At 37.1% G+C, this 26,880-nt stretch overlaps 3 protein-coding genes across 4 annotated transcripts; 1 reads left to right on the plus strand and 2 right to left on the minus strand.

The window, feature by feature from the left end:
* Positions 1-1,703: 1,703 nt before the first annotated feature.
* Positions 1,704-11,068, plus strand: LOC131327512 (probable RNA-dependent RNA polymerase 1). The gene is made up of 7 exons (XM_058360673.1): positions 1,704-2,012; positions 3,078-3,130; positions 6,050-6,581; positions 6,674-6,805; positions 7,413-9,223; positions 9,316-9,466; positions 10,106-11,068. The coding sequence occupies exons 1-7, from the start codon at positions 1,704-1,706 to the stop codon at positions 10,898-10,900; spliced, it is 3,783 nt and encodes a 1,260-aa protein (XP_058216656.1). The 3' UTR covers positions 10,901-11,068.
* A 1,712-nt stretch (positions 11,069-12,780) lies between these two features.
* LOC131325076 (FBD-associated F-box protein At3g52670-like) lies at positions 12,781-19,552 on the minus strand. 2 transcript variants are annotated; one of them, XM_058357134.1, is made up of 4 exons: positions 19,409-19,552; positions 18,731-18,796; positions 17,401-17,522; positions 12,781-14,857 (listed from the first exon to the last, which is right to left on the minus strand). In XM_058357134.1, the coding sequence occupies exon 4, from the start codon at positions 14,753-14,755 to the stop codon at positions 13,196-13,198; it is 1,560 nt and encodes a 519-aa protein (XP_058213117.1). In that variant the 5' UTR covers positions 14,756-14,857; positions 17,401-17,522; positions 18,731-18,796; positions 19,409-19,552; the 3' UTR covers positions 12,781-13,195. The 2 variants fall into 2 exon arrangements, with proteins under 2 accessions (XP_058213117.1, XP_058213116.1); XM_058357133.1 differs by having other exon boundaries at positions 17,757-19,542.
* Positions 14,766-26,300, minus strand: LOC131327513 (uncharacterized). The gene is made up of 6 exons (XM_058360674.1): positions 24,745-26,300; positions 24,087-24,147; positions 20,002-20,079; positions 18,731-18,796; positions 18,637-18,658; positions 14,766-14,857 (listed from the first exon to the last, which is right to left on the minus strand). Exons 1-6 carry the CDS (start codon positions 26,298-26,300, stop codon positions 14,766-14,768), a joined length of 1,875 nt encoding a protein of 624 aa, XP_058216657.1.
* Positions 26,301-26,880: the final 580 nt, after the last annotated feature.

A 26,880-nucleotide genomic window follows, 5' to 3' on the forward strand; every position in this document is an offset into this window, starting at 1 on the left:
TTCAACAAAACCATATCCCAGAAAGTTGATCCTATATTAGGAAAACTCTTAGAATTAAATTTTAAAAGTTAAATATGCTATATACAAGAATAAACAGATAATTGGAAGTTGGAAATCTACCAGTAAATTGCATTAATATTGTGTCTCATCCAGGCAATGCACCCATTATCTGGAAAGTTTCTAGCAACAGATGCATAAAGGGCCCGACGGTGTTGCCTGTTGAGCTCAACCTACCACCCCCAGCCTGCCGCAAGGGTCTCCAATATGCACCATCCCCACCAGCTGAGGCCAAGTATCTATCCAAGCCCAAACCTGCACCACCAGTGCATCAATCTTCATCTTGACTCATTCTCCACCGCCCCGTTGGACCCGGTTGGATACTTCATGAGATCCCAATTGCTCTATCTCTTTATTCCAGGCAAGACCACCAATACCCAGTGACCTCGTTTTGTTTTTCCCCCGAACATTGCCTTCTTGGGCCAAAGTCCTAGCTCCAACACTGCTATGATTGCTAAATAAGTTCTAAAACCACGATCTTGATAAGAATAATAGCAAAAAACAACTGAGCAAGAAAGATCAAACTTCATAAAGGACAGTGCAACAGACTAGGTCAAACATTACAAATTACTCATTACAACCCATTACAAGATCCATACTGCAACAAAAATGCATTAAACATCACAAGATATAGTATACAAACAACACATTGCAATCCATACTGCAACAAAATATATTAAGAATTACAAGATACATTATCCAAACGACACATTGCAATCCATACTGCAACAATCTGACACTTAATAACTTACTACATAGCACATAAAACGTCAAATAAAATGGCACACACTGAAACTGAATAGATAGCTAAATTAGAGAAGGGAATTGAGCAAAGTGATTCATGGGGAATAGCCGTCCTGAAAGGGAAAGCTGCAGCTCAACGGTGTGATATTTTCCTTGCAATAGTCGATACGGACCTTCCTGATCAAAGCTTCAGATAAAGGGAACTTGCCAATTTCAAACTCTTCAAACTTCCTTTCAATGTGATCATATGAATAAACAGGTATAGCTGACTTATTATTCTCTGCACCAATCAATAACATCTCACCTTTGGGGAGGTTCCCAAAAAAACTATATTTGCGGACAGGAAAATCATACGGAACATCGATTACCTCCTTAATCCATTCATACAACCGCGACTGTCCTTTATACTCCAACTCCAACACCCAGAGCGGCAATTTCCGATCAACCACCCCACTTGCCACTGCGAAACGGCCTCTAAATTGCACCAATGAACAATCCCCTCTTACGGAAGACAACCAAAACGAATGTTCGCCGGAGGCCCATGGTGGGTGGTCAATCTCTTGAAAGCTCTCATCTTGGCAATTGAAAATGCCGAATCCGGTTCCCCCGTCCTGCCAGAAACAGATAGCTCCATCAATGGACACTCTGCTTCTGTTGGAGTCCGAGAATTTGATGGGCGGAGCCTCAAACTTACTCAGCTTCTCTAGGACGTGTCAGTGCCCAAAGTGAGAATCTCGCACTCTGTATAGAGAACATCCCTCTTGAAGACCCAAGGAAACAAGCATAATTTAACCAACTTGTATTCCTTAGAAGTAGAAGAAAAAACAAAAGAATAGGTATAGAATTTGGCATTTTCATGCACAAGATCGGAGGAAGGAAGCTCCATAGTTTCACGGGTAGAGATGTTGCATACCTATACGCGATTATCGTTGTACAAGCAAAAGAGGCCGTTGATGACTTGGGTACGTAGCACCATTGTATTTACTACTCCATTATTATCTGATGATTCGGGTACAGTAAAGGGGTCGAGCAACACGGATTTCTTACCTTGGCACGGGAGGGCTGAGAAGAAGCAGCCTAACAAGGAAAAGTCGCGGTCGCCATACGTCTCGATGAAGAGGCGGGTGGCGCCGGATCGGGAACGAGCGCGGCGGCGGTGCGCCTTGGAAAACGACGGGTCGGAGATGGTGGATCGCCAGTGCTTCGAAACGGTCTTGAATCACCAAGTTGTGAGGGAGGATCGAAGCCCCTCCAACAGCACCGCCTTTTCCGTCATTCTTTCAAACTCTTTGTTGGAGTAATTTTCCAACACCACAAAAAACACAATTCGCCCTCTCTTTCTCCTCTTATCTCCTCTCACTAGCAATCAACCAAGGCGCCCCATCCAGCTCTCTTTTCATCTTGTCTTCTTCCTCTTCGCACTTGGTCCGATGTTCCAGACTAAACCTTTTTCAAGTGGTATGGCTGGTTCGGTTCTATCTGAATCTTTCTGTCATGCCCCACGGTGGTACTGGGCGCCCCATGAATATGAACCGTTAAAGATTGAAAATAGATAAATCTTACCCATTAATTATTTCAAAAACAAAGTTCTTTTATGAGTACCAGAGGCCCGGGCACACGCGTGTGTAAGTCGGATTTTCACAACATTTTTGTAAAAATGCTTCCCACTTATTGTTTGATCAAATTTTCATAAATGTTGTGAAAATCTGACTTGCACACGTATCGCGTTTGCCTCGACCTCTAGTATTAACCTATTGTGATAGATGAACAACAATTAAATTCTAAAAAAACAATCGAATGGTTATATAATGTAGTAACAATTAACATGTATATACATATCTATACATTACTATGCTAATCGCCACTGTTTTGCTAATGTCGTTGCCGCCACCAATTTTGCCACGATCTAATACCTAAGTACTCTTCAATAAGATTTCGTAAATCAATCGTGTTAGCTCTCACGGAGAACATCGATCCATTTTCAACAATAGATGCCTATCTTTATTTTGAACATCCATTTTGTTTTGCTAACCAAATATGTGAAGGTAGTTTCAATTCTCATTTACAATTCATAAAATGGCGAACCAAATATAAATAAGTGTCTACGGGAAAGAGTAAACTGGAAAAATAAGTAAATACAGTAAAGGATTACATTAAATGGGAGGACGTTTGCAACTTACCAATTGCAGTTGATAGGGTATGCAATTGACAACTACCAATAGCTGTTTGGAAACTGGGATTTCGAAATGGAGGTTTTTCAAATGTTGCACTTTCAGGAAAAGCGAAAATTTGATCTGCAAAATATAATGGAAGATGAAGCGTTCGTCAAGTGAGAAAAGAGAGTTATAGTGGGAGTGGATTTTGGTAACTGCTTTGGATAGTTACTTTTGTTAAAATGGCAAAATAGTTAATTTCTCTTTCTCTTTATCGTGTATAATATTGGGATTTTTTTCAAGGTAATTGTGGAAAATAAAAAGCATGACAGGAGGAGACACTATAGTGGTGCTCTCCCTTTATATATTAGAGAATAGATTCCGCAAGTCATACTTATCACGATGTATACCACAATCCATACTCATATTTACTATGATGTTTGACCATTCAGCGTACGAGTATAGTTAGGAATGTTTCCTAGGGGTAATATCCGTTTTTTTGTACTCGGCTGTCTGTTCGGTCGCCTAAAAATGTATGTAACCATAGCATTCAAGAAAATCTGTTACCCATGATTTTCATTTTTACAACAAAGTGAACGGTCTTGATCGTTGTGATTGTGTTGCGGTCGTATGAGCACATTACATTACACTAAAGCACAATACCTTAGTTTAGAAATAGAAGGTAGTTGTCGAGTAAATTTTTTTTTATGATCGAAAGAAACCGTTAAGATTGCACATCTTATCAATTCTATAATTGTCGCCAAAATCGGTGATAACCGGATGTAGGCAACCACATGATCGGAACATATTCGATGTTTCTAGAGGCATTAAAGTCCTATAGTGCACACCACTAGAGGGCCGCTTGAGCTATTTTTTAAAAGCGGAACCGTCTATCTTTTACGTAAGAGGGATGAGATCATTCTTGTCAAGAATGAAGCAAATCACTTATTATATACTTGATCGGACGTAAATTATCATTCTTATAGTGAACTTCAATATCATGAAAAAGCTTCATGAACCCGATGGAGCCCAAAATATACGAGAACAATTACATCAACAATAACAAACAAATCAACCCCCTCGATTATCAAAATTAATGATTTATTGAGGTCTGTTACATTTTACGACTTCTAAATGTTTTTTCTTATGCCTTTTTTTCATCCATGTTACGTCTTAAATGTTATGCCATTTTTTTTTTGAAAGGCTATTTTGTATGAGTGTTATGTTGCTTAATAGTTTTGTTAAACTTAAGTGGGTGACCTGTGAGATAACCGGTTTGACCGGTCATATTTGGTCAAAGTTACATTCGTGGCATGATCTTAACCGTTCGATCGGGGATACGGTATACTCTTTTGGTTGGGGGATACCTTTGGTGTTTCCAAAAAGCTATGCCACATCATTTTAATGGCCCCTTTGTATATTTGTCTTCTAAGAGCAAGTTTATCAATAATTAGGTAAAAAACCTCGTGAACAGTGTACATTTTTCATTTTACCTGCTCATATTCCTTTCAATACTATACCAACACTATCTATTTAACCTATCCTCTATTAAAATATACTTTTTTCTTTTCCAAATAGTACAACAAAGTACAGTTTAAAAAAGAAGAAGAAGAAACAGAGAGAGAGAGGGATGGAGAGAGGAGAGAGAAAATAATGTTGTATATCACATACCTAATGAACAATTGTAAGCCAAAAGTGCCGAAGCACTGTTCACAAACTTATTTTTGCTCTTTGTTTAGCTACTCTGGTGCAGGGATATTTTTCCTATTTTGATAAGCTAAAATGGCTATAAATCTATTTAACCTTAGTTGGTAAAGTTGCTCTAAAAGTATTAAAAACAAATAAGGATTTTGATATTCGCGCTCCTCTTTTTATCAGTAAAAAATGGAGCGCGAAAATCAGTTTCCAATAAACAAACATAGATTTGAGGGCAAGGATTACAATGATATAATGTGGCCGATTATAAGAGTAATGAACTTATATTTTGTGACATTTTTAAATTCTTGAATTAATTCTCTATGTAATACATTGGTTTTTCTTTTTTGCATTGCATGGGTTGATTGTTAGTGTGATTAATAAATTGTCAAGCAATAAATAAGAGAGTGATCATATAATTTCATCTAATAAAGACGAAAAGAGTGTGCCACAAGTAAGAAGGAAAGTTTCCTTTCCAAAACAGAAAAGCAACGGTAATACAGTTTTGGTTAATAATACTAAAGAATATAAAAGCCCTAAGCGGAAAAATAAAAGACCGTTCTTTTCAAATAAATTCCCCAATAGAGAGAGAGAACGGCTTCCGCCATTGTCGGCGAGGGAAGGTTGTTTACTCATACGAAGCTGGAACAGACAACTACTGGGTAAGTTTACCGGTCATGGTGTTCTTTAAATTGTAAATATATACTTGTTTGATTCTTGAAAATTAGAGGAGGGTTTATAGAAAAACAGAGGAGCGTTGTACATAGAGTAGGTCAAAAACAGAGTGGGTTTACAGTTTAGTTGATAATATACAGAAGAACATTCTTCTGGAGAGAGAGAGAGAGAGAGAGAGAGAGAGAGAGAGAGAGAGAGAGAGAGAGAGAGAGGCAGCCTCTCGTGGCAGGTTAGTTTTGCCGGTATTAGCACCGACTATGTTGAAAGGCTACCACCAGCCGCTGCGGCCGAAATAGAGAAGATGGAAGGGATGTTTTCGTACATTCAATAGATTGCAATTTTTCCAAAGAAGTGTGGTTGCGATTGGAGGAGTGAAAACTGATTTAAAGGATGAATTTTTGAAGCACTGGCATTCAGGAAAAATGACTTTGGGACAATTGATGATCGAACAATCTTAACTGGTGAAGTGTCTTCGTGTATAGGGCCTTCGTGTACATGCGTAATGCCTGTTTTTTTAATATACTTTTTACTTGTCAAAAATAAAAAGTAATCTGACCATCATAATAGTTAGGAAAAAGGTTTTCTTGGAATCAAGGATTGTGGAAGAAAAATGAGGAGGAAAAGTTGATCCAAGTATAATTCTTGCATGCTTTCCCTATGTTATAAACATGAATAACAAAACTCTTGCTTATTTGACGTATGTATTTTGAATGATGATAATGCAGTTGTAGTCACTTCTACTCAATGGGCAAGACAATTCATTTAGCTGGGTTTTCTGGCCTTGTGGATGCGGAAACAGTCAAGGAATTCGTAGAGGGATACACAGGCAGAGGAACTGTGTATGCTCTAGAGGTTAGAGAGCCCAAAAGGCAACCGTCAGGATCAAGATCATATGCAATTGTTCAATTCAAAAATGCCGCAAGTGCTGATTGTATTACCCTCGTGCCTAGTAGAAATTTAACATTTGGTACCAGTGCTTTGAAGGTTTTCCAAGTGAAGGATTTAATGAAGCCAATGGAATATCTGCATGAAATGGAAGGTGTTGTTATACATTTTGGATGTCTGATAGCAAAGGAAAAGTTTTCAACGATGTGGAGGATGCAAGATATCTCTGTGAAATTCGGTTTGGAACTGAAAGAGCTGTATTTCTTCCTGTCGGACTGTTCTGTTGACTATAAGCTGGTGTTATTTCGTCAGAACGTAAGGCAGATTGAGCTACATTGCCCAAATGATCAGAAGAAGTTTCTTGTCTTTCAGGTTTAGCCCACTAAATTACCATTTTGCATTCAATTTATTCTTCTAGTTTTATGTTCTATATGTTCTGAATTCTTTTGAACACTGTTCTATAGATGTTCCATAGGCTAAGCATTCTTTGTGATTCTGCCCATCCTAATTTTGTCCCAGACATGCTGCAATCTATGGAGTTTATTAGTTTGCTCACCCACAATATCTTTATTCTCCAAACATCTTGTTCGTTCAATGTTGAAAACTTTACCCCGAAACAGAAGGAAAAAAAATGACCCGTTGGTTTAGAAAAAATGCATCGACCAGCAATACATAATAATTACATACTGCTGTAGTTAATTGGATAAGGCAGGAAAATTGACAATAGCATGCAATAAATCAATAACTAATGGCATAAAAGCTCTGGTTTTCTGCCAGCTTTCTTCAATTAGAATTGTACAGTTTGGAATACTAAAAGGTTATAATGAAATGAGGGGATGCCATTTGAAATCGAATAGTCATACATAGAGAAAGAACAAAAAAAGGGTGTCACTAGATATTGATTTATTCATAACACTGCTTTCGGATTGTTTCCCCCATATCATATATTCCTCTTCTCCTACTTTTTCTACCAGTATATCGAATACTGGTTGTTTCAATGCAATAACAACATTTCAACTTGTGTACGGTACTTGAAGCCACAAACCTGTCTTCTTTGCATATGATGCTTGTTGTTTCTATGGTCAATGCAAATCTTTCCATACCATTCTCAGAGTTGTCATTAATAGTGTTATTATTGTTTCATAATTACTTGGACATGCTTTATCTCTCATAAGCTGATAGTTTGACCTATTTGTATTGTAGTTGTATGGCGCTCCTCGAATATACAAGAAAAGAGAAAAATCAGTTTTGAGATACTATCAAGAAGCTCCTGAAGACCAATGGCTTAGGGTGACTGATTTTACCCAGATGAAGTGCATAGGCCAGTCATATGGTATATGTCTAGAGTTTTCTTCTGATCTCCCGTTGAATGTACTTCAATTTGATCGCAAACATGGGTCATTCTATCTTCAGGATGGTTGCTCATTCTGTAGCAATTTAGGCTTAGTGCCTATCATAAGTCCACCTGGGGAAATCGATTTGCCGTACGAAATCTTGTTTAGGATTTGTTTGTTGATACACCGGGGATGTCTCGCAGGCCCAACTCTTGATATTGACTTCTTTAAGCTAGTCGAACCTAGAGAACATGGCCCATTGTGTGTTCAACACGCCCTTGATAAGCTAGTTCAACTCAAGGAATGTTGCTATGATCCTCTTACGTGGCTACATGAGCAATATAGAGAATATCGGGCTGTAAATCCTCGACCTTCTCTTACAGCCACTATGAACTTGGATGACAAAGGATTGGTATACATTCAGAAGGTCCGAATAACTCCCTGCAAAGTGTATTTTTCGGGGCCAGAAGTAAACATGTCAAATAGGGTGCTACGCCAATACCGAGATGACATCAGCAATTTTCTACGGGTTTCGTTCCTCGATGAAGAGATGGGTAAACTATTTCACAAAGATTTATTACCTGGAATAGGTTCTTCTAGTGAGGAAAGAAGAACCAGCATCTACGGGAGGGTTCTTGCAACTCTCAAAGACGGTATTATAATCGGCGAGAAGAAGTTCGATTTTCTAGCGTATTCATCAAGTCAGTTGAGAGACAATTCTGCATGGATGTTTGCTTCAAGAGAAGGCCTTACTGCTGATGATTTAAGACGGTGGCTAGGTGATTTTAGCCAAATTCGAAATGTCGGAAAATATTCCGCGAGACTCGGACAATCTTTTAGTTCCTCTATGGAAACTGTGAGTGTTGGTGCCGATGAAATTGAAGTCATACCTGATGTCGTGGTTGAAACAGGTGGAATCACTTATGTTTTCTCTGACGGAATCGGTAAGATATCTAGTCATTTTTCCCAGGAAGTAGCCAAAAAATGTGGCCTTGAAAATTCACCTCCTTCTGCTTTTCAAATTAGATATGGTGGGTACAAAGGGGTGGTGGCTACTGATCCAACATCATCAAAAAAGATGTCCTTGAGACCGAGCATGTCAAAGTATACATCTGATAACACAAGTTTAGACGTCTTGTCGTGGAGCAAGTATTTACCGTTTTTCTTGAATCGGCAATTGATAACTTTGTTGTCCAGCCTTGGGGTTGAGGATCATATCTTTGAAAAAAAGCAAAGGGAAGCCATTGAACTAATTGACACCATGTTAACAGATCCCTTAAAGGCTCTGGAATTTCTGAAATCAGTAGTTCCAAGAGAGATTAGTGAGGTTCTCAAGAAAATGGTGGAGTGTGGCTACCAGCCGAATGAAGAACCCTTTCTCTCGATGATGCTACGAGCAATTCGGGAGGGGAGGTTACTCGAAGTGCAGACCAGAGGAAAGATATTCATTCAGAGCGGAAGGAATATGATGGGCTGTCTCGATGAGTATGCGATTTTGGAGTACGGGGAAGTATTTTTGCAGATTTCAGACACAGAGCACCGTTTCTGTATTTTGGGGGATGTATTCGTTGCTAAAAGCCCGTGTTTGCACCCGGGGGATGTTCGCGTGTTGAAGGCGGTTGAGGTATCAACTTTGAAACATCTGATGGATTGCATTGTTTTCCCACAGAAAGGTAGCAGGTAAAGGATATCATTTCCTTTGTAGTACAATTTTTGTTAATTGCAGAGACCTCATTCAAATTGTTACTCAGTACTTTTGACTCTAATTGCAGACCTCATCCAAATGAATGTTCGGGGAGTGATTTGGATGGAGACTTGTATTACGTATGTTGGGACCCTGAGTTGATTCCACCGCAGCAGATGGAACCCACGGATTATACCCCTGCACAAAGTACAGTGTTGGATCATGAGGTTACAATTGAGGTATTACATTCCCACCTAGTATTTATTTGTTAAGTTGAAGTGGTTATGCATGCATTTTGTCTGGACATATGATCTTTTGTATGTGTACATGTTTTAAGTCAGCTTTATTCTAGTATTATGTTATACATCTTCTCATTACTCAAAACAATTTTTTTTTTATTTTATGACTATTAATCTTTTATGTAGGTAGTAGCCAATAACTTAAGGATCACTTGTTGATGAAAAATGTCATGTTGTTTCCACTAACCAAATATATAGTTATTGAAATTTGTTAATTTTGTTGAGAGAGAGAGAGTTGTTGAAAAATGTCAAGTTATTTTCACTAACTAATAAATTGTAGATGAGAGGCAAAATTTGTTGCTTAATGTGAACAACAAACTAAAATGCCATAACTTGTTGTCCAAAATTGTTAGTGAAAACATTTAGATGTTTCAGTTCATTCCACAAGCAAATTATAATGACAATAAAGAAATACTGTAAATTATACTATCAACCATGTGCTAGAAGTAGGCACAACTTAAAAGTTGTTTGACATGACTGCCATTAACTCGTGGTTCTATTCTTGCTCCAGTGTACAATACCATTATCAAGAATATATTTTGATTTTTCATTCATGGCAGTTTTTCTCATGTCCCGCAGGAAGTCATAGAGTTCTTCACAAACTTCATAGGCAATGATAAAGTGGGACTTTTCTCAAATGCTCATACAGCTTTTGCAGACGGAGAACCAGAACAGGCGAAGAGCAATCGTTGTACAAGGCTGGCGAGGCTATGCTCTCTCGCACTTGACTTCCCAAAGTCAGGTGTGCCTATCGAGATACCTAATGATTTATGGGTCACAGAATATCCTGATTTCATGGAAAAGCCCAACAAACCTGTATATATATCAGAGCGTGTCCTTGGAAAGCTCTACCGTCAATCAAAGGCAATTTCCCGCCAGTCAAGTTTGGAAGTGGCACAGCAATTCTATGATAGCAGATTGGAAGTTGATGGTTTTGAGGTTCACTTAGATGATGCGCTTAGATGCAAAATCGCCTACAATAAAAGATTGGGAAGACTAATGGATTTCTACGGGATTGAAACAGAAGCCGAGATCATTAGTGGCAATATTTTGACAATGTCGAAACCTTTCCACCGGAAAAACGATTCGGAAGAAGTTAGATTGGCCGTGGAGTCATTGTGGAGAGAAGTTAGAACTTGGCTCAAAGATGGAGATGAAGATGAAGATGGTGTTGATAAAAAAGCCTCGGCGTGGTACTATGTCACTTATCACGAGAGTTATTCGTGTCACAGGGGAACAAATCACGAGAATTTCATTAGTTTCCCTTGGTGCATTTGTGACCGGTTGATCCAAATCATGAAGGTTAATGAAGGCTCTACAAGTGGTCTCCAAGAGAATTTGGATAGAAAAACGGCATTACACGACTTTATTTAGTTTTTTGTCAATTTGAAGCATATATCTGTATAGTACTGGCAGAATGTTTGTTGTACTGATATCTGGTTTCTTTTTCTAATGTACTTTGCATTCTGCAAAATTTCGAATTGGTTTTATATTGAGCTCTAGTTCAGTATGGATGGCCTAAAATTTATCGAATTAGTGGTTTACGAGGGGCATAACTCAATATGTGGCAGTCCTCATTAAAGTTTTGATAGAGAATTGGCCCTATTTTGAGGTTCTGGACGAGTCTATGATGCTACCAATGATGGTGAGTACGGTAGCATTGCTTCGGCTACTCCACAGCTATATATAAGCCCAAAGAAATCTGTGTTTCTGGGAACCACCAGCTGATTTCACTTCCAAAAACTCCGGAACGGCACCAGAGTCTGGTCAACAGACCAATGAAGTTCCCTACAAAGCACCATCATTTGCGAATCGAGGGAAAAGAAAACGGAAGACAAATGTAGCTTCTTAATTTTACCTACGTTATTTTCTTTGGAGGGGGATAATGCCACGATTGTTTTGTTTAATGCCACGACATTTATCTCCATTTGTCGTTTCTACCCTCAAGTTCTCTGCTTCTCTCTCATATTTATTTCTTCTTTAACCTTCCTCCCTCCCCCTCTCTCTCTCTGCTGACTGGTTTCTTCTCTCCTCATCTCTGTATCTCAAGTTCTCAACTCATCTCTCTCTCTCCCCTCATACTGTCAAATAGAAGCCACAAGAAATATGTAAAACTTGAATCGTTTAAGACTTGAAGACCAAATTTTGTATCTCATGAAAAATGGGACAATTGTAAATCAAAACGAGAGAGATAAGAAGAAAGTTGAAAATTGCTGAAAGACATAGTGGTAATGTTCGTTTGCGTGTGATATTCTGTTTCACTCTCCTCTTCTTCGTCTTTGTGGAAGGGGGCAATTTAACAACTTAATTGAATAGAGGAGTGTAGGTTTGATACTTTTGGGATAAAAAACTGATGTTTTTTCCTCTAGTATTCTACTTGCATGTGAAAGTATAGATTAGGAGTTAGTGATTGGGTTAGCCATATTCCTTTCATTAAGAGGGGCAAATAAAAATAGAGGATCGATCACAAAAGCAATTCAAAAGGGACGGTGATCAGGGTCTACGAGGGGATCTAGGGAGGGTCATCAGGGTCTACGAGGGGATCTAGGGAGGGTCATCTTTTTTTATTGGAGATTCATGGCGAGTGAAATCAAAGGAGAGCCCAAGAGACAAGAAGAAGAAGAAGTGGGTTTGCCTGACTCAGAGACAGAGAGAAGGGGGGAAGCATGAAGCAGATATGAGAGAGAGGAGAAATTTTTCAGCGCCGGGTGGGCACGGGACACGTGGTGTCCGTGCCCATCTCGGCCATCCAATGAAGTGTTGGACGGCTCATATCTGTTCGGCTGCCGAGGGGTATTTTAGTCATTTCACACTTTAAAATTGCCGAACAGATGTGAGCCGTCGAACACTTCATTGGATGGCCGAGATTGGGCACGGGCACCACGTGTCCCGTGCCCACCCGGCACTGAAAATTTTCTCTCTCTCGAGAGAGAGAGGGTGACTGAGGGTAAAGTTGAGAGAAAAACTTACATGTCGTGGCATTATCAAAAGTGCTCGTGGCATTAGCGCTGTCCATTTCTTTTCTCCTTATCTTTTCCTTCATCTTCATATATCCTCCACAAATCCCCTCAATCCAAACACAGCTTAAAAACGGGAACCAAGGAAAGACCAAGATAATTGGATTCACCTTGTGAAAATTTTCACAGCGGGTTGTTCAGGTAATCAGGGCCAAAAAAGGTTAAAAATGAGCAACTGCCAAACCAGATTCCACAATAATTAAGAACACTAATTTCCCAAGCCAAACTGAACCTAAATAAAGCAGCTAAATGAACCTTATTTCCTGTAACAGTTCCATGATTCAGACACAATTAATTTTAAACTCAAGGGACTCACGAAAGACATCATGCCAATTATATTACAGTAGTTACCTAAAAATAAAAATAAAAATATTACTGTATCAAATCACTGCTTAATTCAAAATGAAAGTTGAAGCATCGTCTCTCTTCTATCATTTCACCAAACACAGATAGAAGAAATCATGTTCTACCTTTTCTTTTGATAACCAAGCAAGAAATATCTTATTCTACCCGACTACTAATCATGATACAAACACAATTTTTTCTTTTCTTTAAGCATAATTTATTCCGCTGCGATCCCGCTCGATCACTTTCATTTTCCTCAATCTTGATCAACACCTCAAAGTGTCCAAAAGCTGAGCTCCATTCCAACTCACCACTTTAATTTAAAATAAACCCCCTGGTGTTCTCCAAGAGAAGGAAATAAATCTGATGAACTTTTCAAGTGAAGAGGTCTCTCAACTTTATTCTTCAGTTCAAAGCGCCCAATCTCCACATTTTTCAAATGATGTCGCCAGCATTTGCTATCACTAGAACTGCAGCAGCAAGGATCATCTTCTCTCTCCATCAGCATCTCACACAGTTTCTCTATCAATGTTTTGTTTAACTTAATTGACACTATAGACAGCTTCCTAGGATGACAACTCCAGAACAAGCTATCCACAAGAGATTCATAACACAACCTTAAATCAGAAAATACGCTCAGCTTCAAATGCTCTATTACAGGTACCTGATCAATGAGAGGCATTCTTTTCAAGTCTACATACTTCAACCTCTTCTTTTCAGGCCAGTCAAACACATTAAATCCCAAAGTTACCGACTGATTAAAACTCATGATAAACTCTCTCAACCAAATGAAAGACGAAAGACCAGTTATACCTCCAAGAAAATTATCAATGGGCTCCCATTTCTGGGGAGAAGTGGTAGTAGTAATAGATAAAGAGGGCATTATATCGTACTTAACTGAAAGTAGATTTGGAGCATCAATCTTTGCCTCCACCAACTTCCGACAATACCTCAGAACAAAGCTCTTGAGAATACGACTTGATATGTTGATCCTTTTTATCTCATGACAAAACCTCAGTTCTAACTTCTCGAGCAAAGGAAATCTAGCGATAAGATCGTGGAAAAATCTGTCAGTGATGCCCAATCCCATAAGCATAAGATCTTTAAGATGTGGAGATGAATCAATGTTGAACATCCAAGGGAGACCATTGGTAACAACATAGTTGAAAGATTCAAGATTTGGTGCTGCCCTGATCTCTACTTCGTCAATATTCTTGACATGAACTATCTTCAGATTATGAAGATTAGCCACATGCAACTTTTTCAACCCACGACAGTCAATAAGACCCAATTCCTTAATTAAAGGGCATCTAGAGAATATGTCTTGAATCTCCTCTTCATTGATACAGACTTTCTTGAGACCAAGCATTTGCAAGGGGTAACACTTGATGATTCCATTACATGGGTGCTTCTTTAATAAAGACCCAAGGAAAGCGTAATCTGATAAATGGAGTTCTAGCTCATCGACGTGTTTTTGAACCAGAATTTCAATCCACTTGTCAATAATAGAAGCCCATGTTGGATAGACACTGGTTATATGAAGCCTGAATTTGTTGATTGGTGTCCTCTCCTTGTGATATCTTAGCATGGTTTTGTCCACATAGTGCAAGAACTTCTCTTTCGTTTCCCGAATCTTTGGATCATCTTTCCCTTTTAAATCTGCATCCGAACACTTAGAAAGGGATTCTTTCATGAAGTAGCTTTCGACAAAATCCAAGTTGGGATACGTAGACCAAGCTCGTAGCCATGTCTTGGACAAAACACTAGTTCTAGCCGCTTCCTTTGTGAAGAGGCAAGATAGTATTTGATGGAGGGATTCTTCTGGCAACTGCGATGTCCAATCAATGCCTTCGATTGTCCCATCCATTTCTTTTCAACTAATGTGATTGATCTATTACGAACTTCCAATCAACAATTTCCTCTACTTCTGGATCGTAGCTATATCTCTCTCTATCTGTCCCATAAGGTCCTGCGGCATGACATGCAAACAATATTAGAACCCTAGACGTTATGTTTTGAAAACAGAGAGAATCAAAACATACTTCAGAAATAGCATAATTTTTATGTCGGCAACAAAATATAACAACTCCTCGAGGCCAGGGATAAGTCGAATCAATCACCCAATATAATACGGGTGGTGGGAGTGATTGGTTGCTGGGCTTTCCTTTTTCTCAGCCAGTACGGCTGTCAGCCCTTTTATTGGTCTCCACATTTGTAATGAGCTGGTTAGACAGACATTCGTGGTTCACCTATCTTGGACTAGGTCCATGACCCCAACAAATGTTCAACCACATTGAAACCAAAGGTAAAGTTACATAACACATGCCCTACGCTACAATATCTATGTATTTGCATGTAAATATATAACTATGGTTACCGGTCTGAAAATTTAAAAAAAAAACCCTTGGAGCATCTCCAACATATACTCTAATTTTGAGGATCAATTACCACTTTTCATTCAAAACATGAATTTAGAGTATCTTAATATTCACGAACTCCAACACAGTTCTATTTTACTGTCATGTACCATCCAATATCAACAGTTCATCTATTGCTCTTCTAGATCAATGGAAAATGTTATTCATTGATAAATCCTCATTTCCAAATATTTCATCCAACTATAATTAATATTGCTACTGTCTTAAACGTATAGTCCATATCTATTCAACGTCACCAATTTTTTTAAGGATTTTTATATGAGTATTAAAATTTACAATTAAAGTTGCACGGTTACACATTGTAATATATGTAGAATTAATAGATATGCTGATGTGCTAATTGCATTTCAGACGCACCTATTTGGATGGAAAGTGAAGGGTAGCTTTAATCTTTTCTTGTATATATGAAAGGTTTTAATGAAAAAAGCATAAACGCTGAATGGACCTAAATGGGGGGTCGGAAGGATGGACAAATAGAGCCACTGCAACCCCCAAACCTAAGAAAATCTCCCCTATTATAGTACTGAGAGTTGTAAATATTGAGTAATTGTTTTTCCCCAAGTATTGTTTTTGCTAAAATAGTACGCACCCTCCTAATGAGTATTTTCAAAGCATTAAGTTGACGAAAAGTCACCAGCTAATTTAATGGCAGACACACCCACAGCACTCAAATAATGGACAGCAGCATTTGCTAGCAAACAGCTTCAATATGCTCAGCTGAAGTAAATACAAGAAACTTCCTACAGCAAGTCTCGTATAAATCCGTATTAGCATCAGAAAACAACCATTGCTCTAATTGGTTTTCTAGATATGTGAATCTTGGACCACAAGTCAACTTTATATCTCCTCTTCCGAATTAGACTTCAAGACGAGGGAAGTGGATTAGTAGAATACCCTTTAGACCTACAAATTTCTACAACTAGTGAGGGAATGGGAAATGGGGCAACTACAAATATATTGGAATTATTTCCCTACGCCTCCACAAACTTAAAAGATACCGGCATAGGTCAAAATGAAGTTTTGGTGATGAAGTAACCATTCAATCTAACAGCCTATTGAAAAAGTACCATGAACATTTCTAACCACCACACACTTGTTCAGTATCATCTAGTCTTAAGTGGTAGAGTCAAATGCAAGTTAAGTTGGTGGCAGTTCTAATTTCATAGTGACTTTTTGCTAAAGCCAGATTCTTTAATTTCAATCCAGATTCTTTGGTTTCTTGTTATAATTTAATTGCTTAATTGTTAACTTGCTGTTTTACACTTAATCCTTCTCTTCAAATATCTTGTACTAAGAAGTTGGTTTCATGACCATTGTAGAGGAAAAAGTGCAATTGCAGTAGACATGGAATAACTGGAAAAATGCAAAGCAATATATGAAGTACGGTTTATGTACATTAGCCTTTTTATTATTTTTCAAGATGCTAACATGTTTCTCATGCAGCCAATGATAGTGGACAAAAATTTCCATGGCTTTTACTACCTAGCTTTACCGAAATGAGATGTCCCCAATCCGATCCCATTAACCACAATTTAGGCGGAAATTATCCCTTTGAATCCAATCGTTTATCTTCTTCCATGTCTATTGTAAATTTGCAAAGCAATTTGCAAATTTTACCCTTAAGCAGAAGTGCAAACCACCTCTGAAACGGTTAAATCATCAATTTGGAGAAGAGACTCCTAGATGTCATTACCATTGTAAAGGAAGCCATTATTTTGCCATACTCTGTGATGTAAATAAGAGATGATTCACATCCTTGTTTTCGTTGATAGTGCATCAAGTTTGGCTGGAAATACTTGGCTCCCATTATTCAAAGAACTGGTGTTATGCCTGGTCATGTGTATAGAACTATTTACATCAAACCCTTTCAAAAGGATGTCAGAATTCAGGGATATGCAAACACACGCAGAATTCAAAACCATTAACCATTTCACTAGATTCTGTTTCAGGAATACCAAAAAAATCGGAGAAGCAAGCAAGGCAGAATAAAGAAGTAGAAACATATAATGCTACGAAGGATGATAGAATTTTAAAAAATAATTTAAAGAAGAGGATATTCGATCGGAGTCCCTACCCAGTTAAAGCAGGCAAAGACTATTGCAGATGAGTTTGGAGAGGAATTTGTTTTCTCTGAGAATGATGAGTCATCCCTTCAAATGAAACTTTACAAGAGTTACCACGTCATCATAGGTAGACCTACAAATAACCAATCACAGCGTCAGAATGGGACTCTTCTTCTTTTCTTCTTCTACTATTAAATTTACTTGAAAAAAACTGCATTCAAAGGAAAAGGAAGATGTGTCATTTCGATGCAAATAGAGATGTACTCTTCGTTATTTTTAAAGTAGTAGTTAGATGCGTATGTACTATACCAAAATTTACGTAACAAGAAGGAAAAGGGTCATGGTTTATATTTATGCTTAGACTCACTCTTTCGTGCGGATAAAGTAGGAATTTGGAGAATTGAATAGTAAGATAAAGCAGTCCTCTAAAACTTCATCCATCCTCTATCTGTAGGATGAAATTGATCCTCTCAAATAGAGGGTTTCAGACGATGAGTTGGAGCTTGGAGAACATTTTTACTCTTAAATAGGGTTCACTCTCTTCTGCCTCTTTATTCCCTTCAAATTACTTCTCATCTCTCTCTCCCTATCCGTCTCTTGTGACCACCCTCTGTCATTCGCCATTTCTTCATCGTAAAATTTTGACCACACTAGACAGATGGATCCGCCCCTGCTTGTGTCATGGTAACTGATCCAGAAATTTTTATAAGGTGGGTAGTGATTCAAGAATTAAGAACAAATTACAAGGATACAATGGCGGAACCAAGGGGTGGTAGGAAATTTTAGGTATTAACACTAACGCTATGCAAAATTTCAGAGTCCACCCCAGCAAGGGTAGTCATTCAGAAATTAAAGCTTAAATTGCGAATTATACAAGATAAATAACAAACATCCATCTACCACCTATTTCTAATAAATCTCCAAAATTAAACCTTTCATACAACAAATAAAGGTTAATGGAATATAAAGATACTCTTGTGTTGAAATTGTTTCAAAGAGCCTCACTATCAATACTATCAAATATGGGAGTTTTAGATTAAGTAACCAGTGAATCATTCATATATGGCAGAACCAAGGGTGGCACGAAATTTGACAATATTTACCCTAACCCAAAGCATTTTTTGGTATTTACAAAAGAAGTAACATTAGTAGCCCCTGCACAATCCTGATAGTTTGACCTTAGTCCCTCCAAAATCTAAATAATATTACCATCAACCTTAGTCCCTCCAAAATCTAAATAATATTACCTTCAGCTTTAGTCCCTTGAACCTTTCAACCGTTTCCAAAATGTAAATAATATTACCATCAACCTTAGTCCCTCCAAAATCTAAATAATATTACCTTCAACCTTAGTCCCTTGAACCTTTCAACCGTAGTACCCCCTTGACAAAATTTCTGGGTATGCCACTGCAAGCAAAGACATAAAAAAATTAAGCTTAAATTGTGGATTATAGAAGAAGAATAACATACATCTATCTAGCATCATTTCTACTAAATTTACAAAATGAAACCTCTTAGACCACAACCAAAGATAACCGATTACATACTCACTATTGTGTTTGAAATCCTTCGTTTCCTAATAGCCTTCTTATCAATGATATAAAAAAACACAATTTTTAGATTACAAAAAGCTATCAAACACACCATGTTTAGATTATGTACCCAGTAAATCACTCTTGCAATCAATGACACTAATGTATTTTCTCACCCAAAGCCAAATTTTGACAATCAAAACCCATTGAACACACAGATTGCAAAGAACACAGACTTAGTAAACCCCAATTTCAGTAACTAAAAGAGAAATGGATAAATTCATGAAAACTTTCAGGAACAATATTTCAACAATAATGTGTTATTGCTCCCACAAAACAAGTAAATTTTGAGAGTGGAGATGCAGCCCTATTGGGCTAAATTGCAACAAGTTTCAATCTTTTTTTCCTAGAAAAGCAGACGACAGAGAATGAATAGAGAGAAAGAAGAAGATAAACTGGACTCATCAGAGGAATAATCAGGACAAACCCTTGAAGAGAAATAAAGATAGATCGCGGACCATGGTCATCGCCACCTTCGCCAGGAAAATTTTCACCGATCGGCGACCATGAGACTTCCACAGAGAGATAGAGAGAGAGAATAGGATCTGAAGCGTGAAAACTAGTACTAGGTAGGAGACAGAGAGAGATGTTTGTTTGTTGAGATAAGCATAGCCATCAATTTGCGCAATCAATAGTTTAGATTTATTTTTAATTAGGATTGGTCATAATTAATTTAGTCATAATTAATTTTTTTTTAAGTTTATTAAAATTTGAACCGTCCAAAACACTTTTGAACGATAGTGATTCACTTCCGTAACGGAAACTTTTGTAAAGAAGTTTTTCTATTGTTTGTTCGAAAAGTGTGAAGAGCATCTCTAACAATCTCTTAAACCAATCTCCAAAATGAAAAATGGATGTGACATATTAAAAAAAGATTTTATAATTTATGAAAACTAATTTTTGCACTTCACTTTTAACGTTAAGTTAATGAACAAAATAGAGTACCATCAATAAAAAGTGGAAAGCAAAAATCAAAATCTTAATTTATTTTCACTGTTTGCACTTTATGAGAGAATCTACGAGGAATCCGTTGTACTTTTTAGACATTTTATCTCCAAAATGGGAGAGTAGGGTCTCTATATTTGGATACCCAAATATCTAAAAAGTACGATGGGTCCATCGTAGAGAAAAAAGTAAGAATAAATTACAAAACCTACTTCCAATATACACATTTATTCTCTATTTTAGAGTTTTAAGGATAGATTGGAAATGTTCTAAGGAAACCGACCTACAGAAACCGACCATGCGTACTGAAGGCACGCGTGGCCCACTCCGAGCCCGCAAGATTGATCTCAGTCGTTCAATAATTTTAAAAATAAAAATCAAATGGATTTATATGTGTACTCGATCGAATCTTTCTTTTTTGAAAAATCGGAATAAATTAGAAGATTGGATGATAGATTGGATCAAACACTTATACATATTGGATTGAGCTGATTTTTCAAAGGGTCCACTCGGTTTTTTATGTGAGACCCGGAGTGGTATGGACGGTCCCCGAGGTCGATGTCTATGTCTATGGTCTATTTCCGTATCAACGTCGTTTGCAAAACTCGGGTTTGGGGTGCGTGTTGTGCACGTGTTACAAAGCTCACCTTGGGTTTCATTATTTGATCTAATACGTTCATCTTGTTTTTCTTCTTGCCCAATATGTGGTCCACGTAAAAATTCAATTTGATTGGACATCAGTAATTATTTAATCGGTGAGAACTTAAAATTACAGTTCAATAAAAAAAAACAAAAAATAGAACTGTTTCATTTCTACTGGTTCTTTTCAAAGAAAAATGCATTTTAAAAATATAGTTATCGATGTTTGATCGTTTTAAATTTTCACGTGGACCATGTTCTTAACGAGACAAACAAAATAACGGTTCAAATCAAATAATAGAACCTAAAGTGGGTGCCGTTACGCTTGCACGACCCTTCTGCTGTGCATTTGTGAATAACACATCCCAAACCCCCCAAAACTCATTTTGGGAGAGAACTTTTGACTATGATATCCATGTTTTTTCCTTGGTTTTTTTGTTTTTACTGATTTCTTTTTGTTAAAGAATTTTGTCATCTTTTTATAAATATCTAGTTAGCTTTATTTGAAAAGTAAAAAATGAAGAATTTTTTTACCAATTTCATTAAAGAAGAAAAATATTTCAAAAATATCAAAAGTCAAAATTGGCTAGTTTTCTTACCCCCCAAAAAAGTTAACTAATGCTTTCATATTTACTGAACTTCTTCCAAAAATTTACTACTTTGCTTACTTTTCAAGTTTGTCTACAGACTAGATGTACAAAAAACGTTAAATGGTAAAAAAATTTTAAAAAAAGTTCACTAAAAATAAAAGAAATATACGAAACCTCATTATTATTTTTTTCATCTCGAAAACTTGCGAACAACTTGAACTCGACCACTTAAAGCTTAGGTCGAGTAAATTCATTTTTCTTTTTTTACTATAAATGAGCCAAATTCAAGTGTGCCCTAGCTCGCAAACACAATCATATTTTAAATGTGTTTTTTCTCATATAATCCATACTAATGTACATACATTATACTCGTTAATCAAATTTTTTATAGTATACTAATAATATTGATTCTTGGTTCAAAGTAGAAGGGGTTCTAATGTCGCGGTCTGTTCCACTCCTCGCAAGCAAGGAACAAAAAGGCATGTCGACAAATATAGGGAGCAAATTGCTATTGTTTCGAACGAAGGAAAATGAGAGAGACGACCGTACTAGAGGTATGAGAATGGCTACTTTGGGATAGAGATAGGATTGTATCCGTCCACACTACACATACACATGAATATGAATCGAATCCAAAATCTTTAATGAACTAGTGCCTTGTATGAATACTAGTAAAGGGTATCGCGCGTGATCCGTGGCCTAGTACATAATACTCGTATGTAAAAGTCGCAGTGTGAAATAATGTAAGATGAATTCTGAGTAAATTGCGTATCCCTCCATGCTTTTTTGTTACAATTACCCAAAAAATTGGCAAAGTGGATAATATCAAACATTGATTTCTTAATTTCAGAAAGGATATGTTATTATAGACTAGGAGTAATATCAACGAAGGATGGGGCTCTAAGCTCTGAAAACCATGCAAAGTCCTAATCTGTGTGCTTGAAGCACTTTCAATAGCATTAGGCGGGTGATAACGGATATAAACCATAGTGAACTCACTTTGATCATCAACCCCATAATGGCTATGGCATCCTCGTGGTAGCTGCTAGCTTCCCAATTAAAGTGATGAATTCTATAGTCAATAGGTGTTGGGAAACCAAAACCCAAAATCCAGTAACGGCACGTACGTACAGATTGAACAACAACAAACCCTACGAGACAAAATAAGGATTTTACCTCAACTCCCGAGACATAATCGCTAGTATTTCTTGTTGTGTTACAAATTCAACTCATCAAAACCTCGCGGCCTTCTATCAAACATGTATATATAACGTTACGATAAAGACCTAGGAAGTAATAAATTCGGGCTCATAGTGCAAATAAGAAACCCTAATCCACCAGGATTCTATTTCTTATTTTACCAATTATAATTTACCCCACTACAAAACTACAGTTGCACTCCGTTCTTATCTCAATTATATTACGAGTTTTATGATATTAAATACTTAAATAATATCTTCTCACGTTAAGATTACGTATACCCATTGATTAAATTATATTACCGACAATTATATTTAATCAACATATATTTCTTCAGATTGTCCACTTAACTTATTCGATATATCAGATACAAATATCCAAATGCAGGGTTTGACATGCAGCTTCGTTCACGCTAGTGATTAACTTATGCACCAAAACTTTTTGGTTTTATTTTTATACAATTTTTTTTGGCATTTGTTAGTTTTACACCGAACTTTTATGTGATATGGGTTCGTCTCGACGAGAGGAATCGAAAAAATAAAAAATTTTGACTTTTAAACAAGTATTTTGGAAAATATCCAAGAAAAAGTCCGAAAATTGACTTTTTGAGCTTTTCTTTGGATATATTTCCCAAAATACTTGTGTAGAAGTCATAATTTTTTAGTTTTTTGATTCCTCTTGTCGAGAGAAACCCATATCACATAAAAGTTTTGCGTAAACTAACAAACGCAAAAAAAAAAAAAAATTGAATAAGAATAAAACCAAAATTAAAAATTATACGGCATAAGTTAATCATTAGCATAAACACCCCGACCCTCCCTACTGGGACGTGGATATTCTATTAACAATTTATAGCTATCATATATATAATGTTGTGACCCAACTTACAAAGGCTATTGACCCTATGGAGAATCTCATTCTCTAATAAATCAAAGTCAACAATATTATATATATATATATATATATATATATATATATATATATATATATAAATTCTCTTTGAATTAAGAGAGCATAAGCATTCATAATAATCATGCGGTTTTAATTGCCTTATAACATTAGTACAAAGACAATTACCTCAACACGGTCATGTTCAATACACACAATGTGTACTAGCACAATAAGTTAGAACTAGACCGTCCCATGCAGTCAAGAGAAACCTATCGATGGTGTGTCCAGTTCCATCTAAGACCATAAACTATATCTTATATTTTACAAGAATCAATGAATTGATCTTCTGTGTTTAAGCCGAACTCTACACTGGATCATCTACTTTGTAAAATAAAAACACACATGCACAATATACAATAATATTATGTAAATATTACCATTAAAAGATTCCTATCAAAAAGGAATAAATATATAATAATTTAATATTAATCCACTAAATAAAAGTATGACTTTTAGTATAAATTTTTAACAATAGGAGCACCACTTCATCAAGATTCAAGAGTTTAACATCTTCAATCAACCTGCACTACCTAGTTATGGTAAGGTAATAGGGCCTTCATTCTTTATATAAAGAGAAAAACTTCTCCTTAAAGATGGTCTCCGTAAAACTAAGTTTTCAGCGCTCGATCCCATAGGTTCGAAAATATTTTGAACAATTCGAATTTTAAAAGAACTCGATTTTAAAAGAACTCTTTCAGGAAAAAAATTCTTTTAAAATTTGAACCATTGTGCCAAGACGGACAGGTGAGATCAAGGAAAGAGCAAGCTAGTGTGATTCACCATATCTTTTCCATTACCTTCATAAATCCTCCACAAATCCATGACCAAAGTCCAAACACAGCTTAAACGTGAATCAAGGAAAGAGCAAGCTAGTGTGATTCACCTTATGAAAATCTTCAGAGGGTTGCCGTCGTAATCAGGGCCAAAAAAGGTTAAAAATGAGCTAATGCCAAATCAGACTCCACAATAAATTAAGAACACTAATTTCCCACGCCAAACTGAACCTAAATGAAGCAGCTAAATGAACCTTATTTCCTGTGACAGTTCCATGATTCAGACACAATTAAATTTAAACTCAAGGGACTTCACAAAAGACATCATGCCAATTATATTACAGTAGTTACCAACAAAAATAATTATTATTATTATTTCTGTATCAAATCATTACTTAATTCAAAATGAAAGTTGAAGCATCGTCTCTCTTCTATCATTTCACGAAACACAGATAGAAGAAATCATGTTCTACCTTTACTTTTGATAACCAAGCAAGAAATATCTTATTCTACCCGACTACTAATCATGATACAAACACAATTTTTTTCCTCTCTTTTCTTTAAGCATAATTTATTCTGCTGCGATCCTGCTCGATCACTTTCATTTTCCTCAATCTTGAACAACACCTCAAAGTGTCCAAAAGCTGAGCTCCATTCCAACTCACCACTTTAATTTAAAATAAATCCCTTGCGGTTCTCCAAGAGAAGGAAATAAATCTGATGAAGTTTTCAAGTGAAGAGGTCTCTCAACTTTATTCTTCAGTTCAAAGCGCCCAATCTCCACATTTTTCAAATGATGTCGCCAGCATTTGCTATCACTAGAACTGCAGCAGCAAGGATCATCTTCTCTCTCCATCAGCATCTCACACAGTTTCTCTATCAATGTTTTGTTTAACTTAATTGATAGTATAGACAGCTTCCTAGGATGACAACTCCAGAACAAGCTATCCACAAGAGATTCATAACACAACCTTAAATCAGAAAATACGCTCAGCTTCAAATGCTCTATTACAGGTACCTGATCAATGAGAGGCATTCTTTTCAAGTCTACCTTCTTCAACCTCTTCTTTTCAGGCCAGTCAAACACATTAAATCCCAAAGTTACCGACTGATTAAAACTCATGATAAACTCTCTCAACCTAATGAACGACGAAAGACCAGTTATACCTCCAAGAAAATTCACAATGGGCTCCCATTTCTGGGGAGAAGTGGTAGTAGTAATAGATAAGGAGGGCATTTTATCGTACTTAACTGAAAGTAGATTTGGAGCATCAATCTTTGCCTCCACCAACTTCCGACAATACCTCAGAACAAAGCTCTTGAGAATACGACTTGATATGTTGATCCTTTTTATCTCATGACAAAACCTCAGTTCTAACTTCTCGAGCAAAGGAAATCTAGCGATAAGATCGTGGAAAAATCTGTCCGTGATGCCCAATCCCATAAGCATAAGATCTTTAAGATGTGGAGATGAATCAATGTTGAACATCCAAGGGAGACCATTGGTAACAACATAGTTGAAAGATTGAAGATTTGGTGCCGCCCTGATCTCTACTTCCTCGATATTCTTGACATGAACTGTCTTCAGATTATGAAGATTAGCCACATGCAACTTTTTCAATCCACGACAGTCAAGAAGACGCAATTCCTTAATTAAAGGGCATCTAGAGAATATGTCTTGAATCTCCTCTTCATTGATACAGACTTTCTTGAGACCAAGCATTTGCAAGGGGTAACACTTGATGATTCCATTACATAGGTGCTTCTTTAATAAAGACCCAAGGAAAGCGTAATCTGATAAATGGAGTTCTAGCTCATCGACGTGTTTTTGAACCAGAATTTCAATCCACTTGTCAATAATAGAAGCCCATGTTGGATAGACACTGGTTATATGAAGCCTGAATTTGTTGATTGGTGTCCTCTCCTTGTGATATCTTAGCATGGTTTTGTCCACATAGTGCAAGAACTTCTCTCTCGTTTCTTGAATCTTTGGATCATCTTTCCCTTTTAAATCTGCATCCGAACACTTAGAAAGGGATTCTTTCATGAAGTAGCTTTCGACAAAATCCAAGTTGGGATACGTAGACCAAGCTCGTAGCCATGTCTTGGACAAAACACTAGTTCTAGCCGCTTCCTTTGTGAAGAGGCAAGATAGTATTTGATGGAGGGATTCTTCTGGCAACTGCGATGTCCAATCAATGCCTTCGATTGTCCCATCCATTTCTTTTCAACTAATGCGATTGATCTATTACGAACTTCCAATCAACAATTTCCTCTACTTCTGGATCGTAGCTATATCTCTCTCTATCTGTCCCATAAGGTCCTGCGGCATGACATGCAAACAATATTAGAACCCCAGACGTTATGTTTTGAAAACAGAGAGAATCAAAACATACTTCAGAAATAGCATAATTTTTATGTCGGCAACAAAATATAACAACTCCTCGAGGCCAGGGATAAGTCGAATCACCCAATATAATACGGGTGGTGGGAGTGATTGGTTGCTGGGCTTTCCTTTTTCTCAGCCAGTACGGCTGTCAGCCCTTTTATTGGTCTCAACATTTGTAATGAGCTGGTTAGACAGACATTCGTGGTTCACCTATCTTGGACTAGGTCCATGAAGCCAACAAATGTTCAACCACATTGAAACCAAAGGTAAAGTTACATAACACATGCCCTACGCTACAATATCTATGTATTTGCATGTAAATATATAACTATGGTTACCGGTCTGAAAATTAAAAAAAAAAAACCCTTGGAGCATCTCCAACATATACTCTAATTTTGAGGATCAATTACCA

This window comes from Rhododendron vialii, chromosome 5a (genome assembly GCF_030253575.1).
Source record: "Rhododendron vialii isolate Sample 1 chromosome 5a, ASM3025357v1".
In the NCBI taxonomy this organism is placed as follows: domain Eukaryota; kingdom Viridiplantae; phylum Streptophyta; class Magnoliopsida; order Ericales; family Ericaceae; genus Rhododendron; species Rhododendron vialii.

Coding starts and splice junctions, on each gene's coding strand:
- LOC131327512 (XM_058360673.1), top strand. CDS start 1,704: ATGTTGCATACCTATACGCGATTATCGTTGTACAAGCAAAAGAGGCCG. Junction 3,131..6,049: donor GAAGATGAAGCGTTCGTCAA/GTGAGAAAAGAG, acceptor ATGATAATGCAG/TTGTAGTCACTTCTACTCAA. Junction 9,467..10,105: donor ATCATGAGGTTACAATTGAG/GTATTACATTCC, acceptor CATGTCCCGCAG/GAAGTCATAGAGTTCTTCAC.
- LOC131325076 (XM_058357134.1), bottom strand. CDS start 14,755: ATGGATGGGACAATCGAAGGCATTGATTGGACATCGCAGTTGCCAGAA.
- LOC131327513 (XM_058360674.1), bottom strand. CDS start 26,300: ATGGATGGGACAATCGAAGGCATTGATTGGACATCGCAGTTGCCAGAA. Junction 20,080..24,086: donor AAGGTAATGGAAAAGATATG/GTGAATCACACT, acceptor CGTACTTTTTAG/ATATTTGGGTATCCAAATAT. Junction 14,858..18,636: donor TCAAGGGACTAAAGCTGAAG/GTAATATTATTT, acceptor GTCATGCCGCAG/GACCTTATGGGACAGATAGA.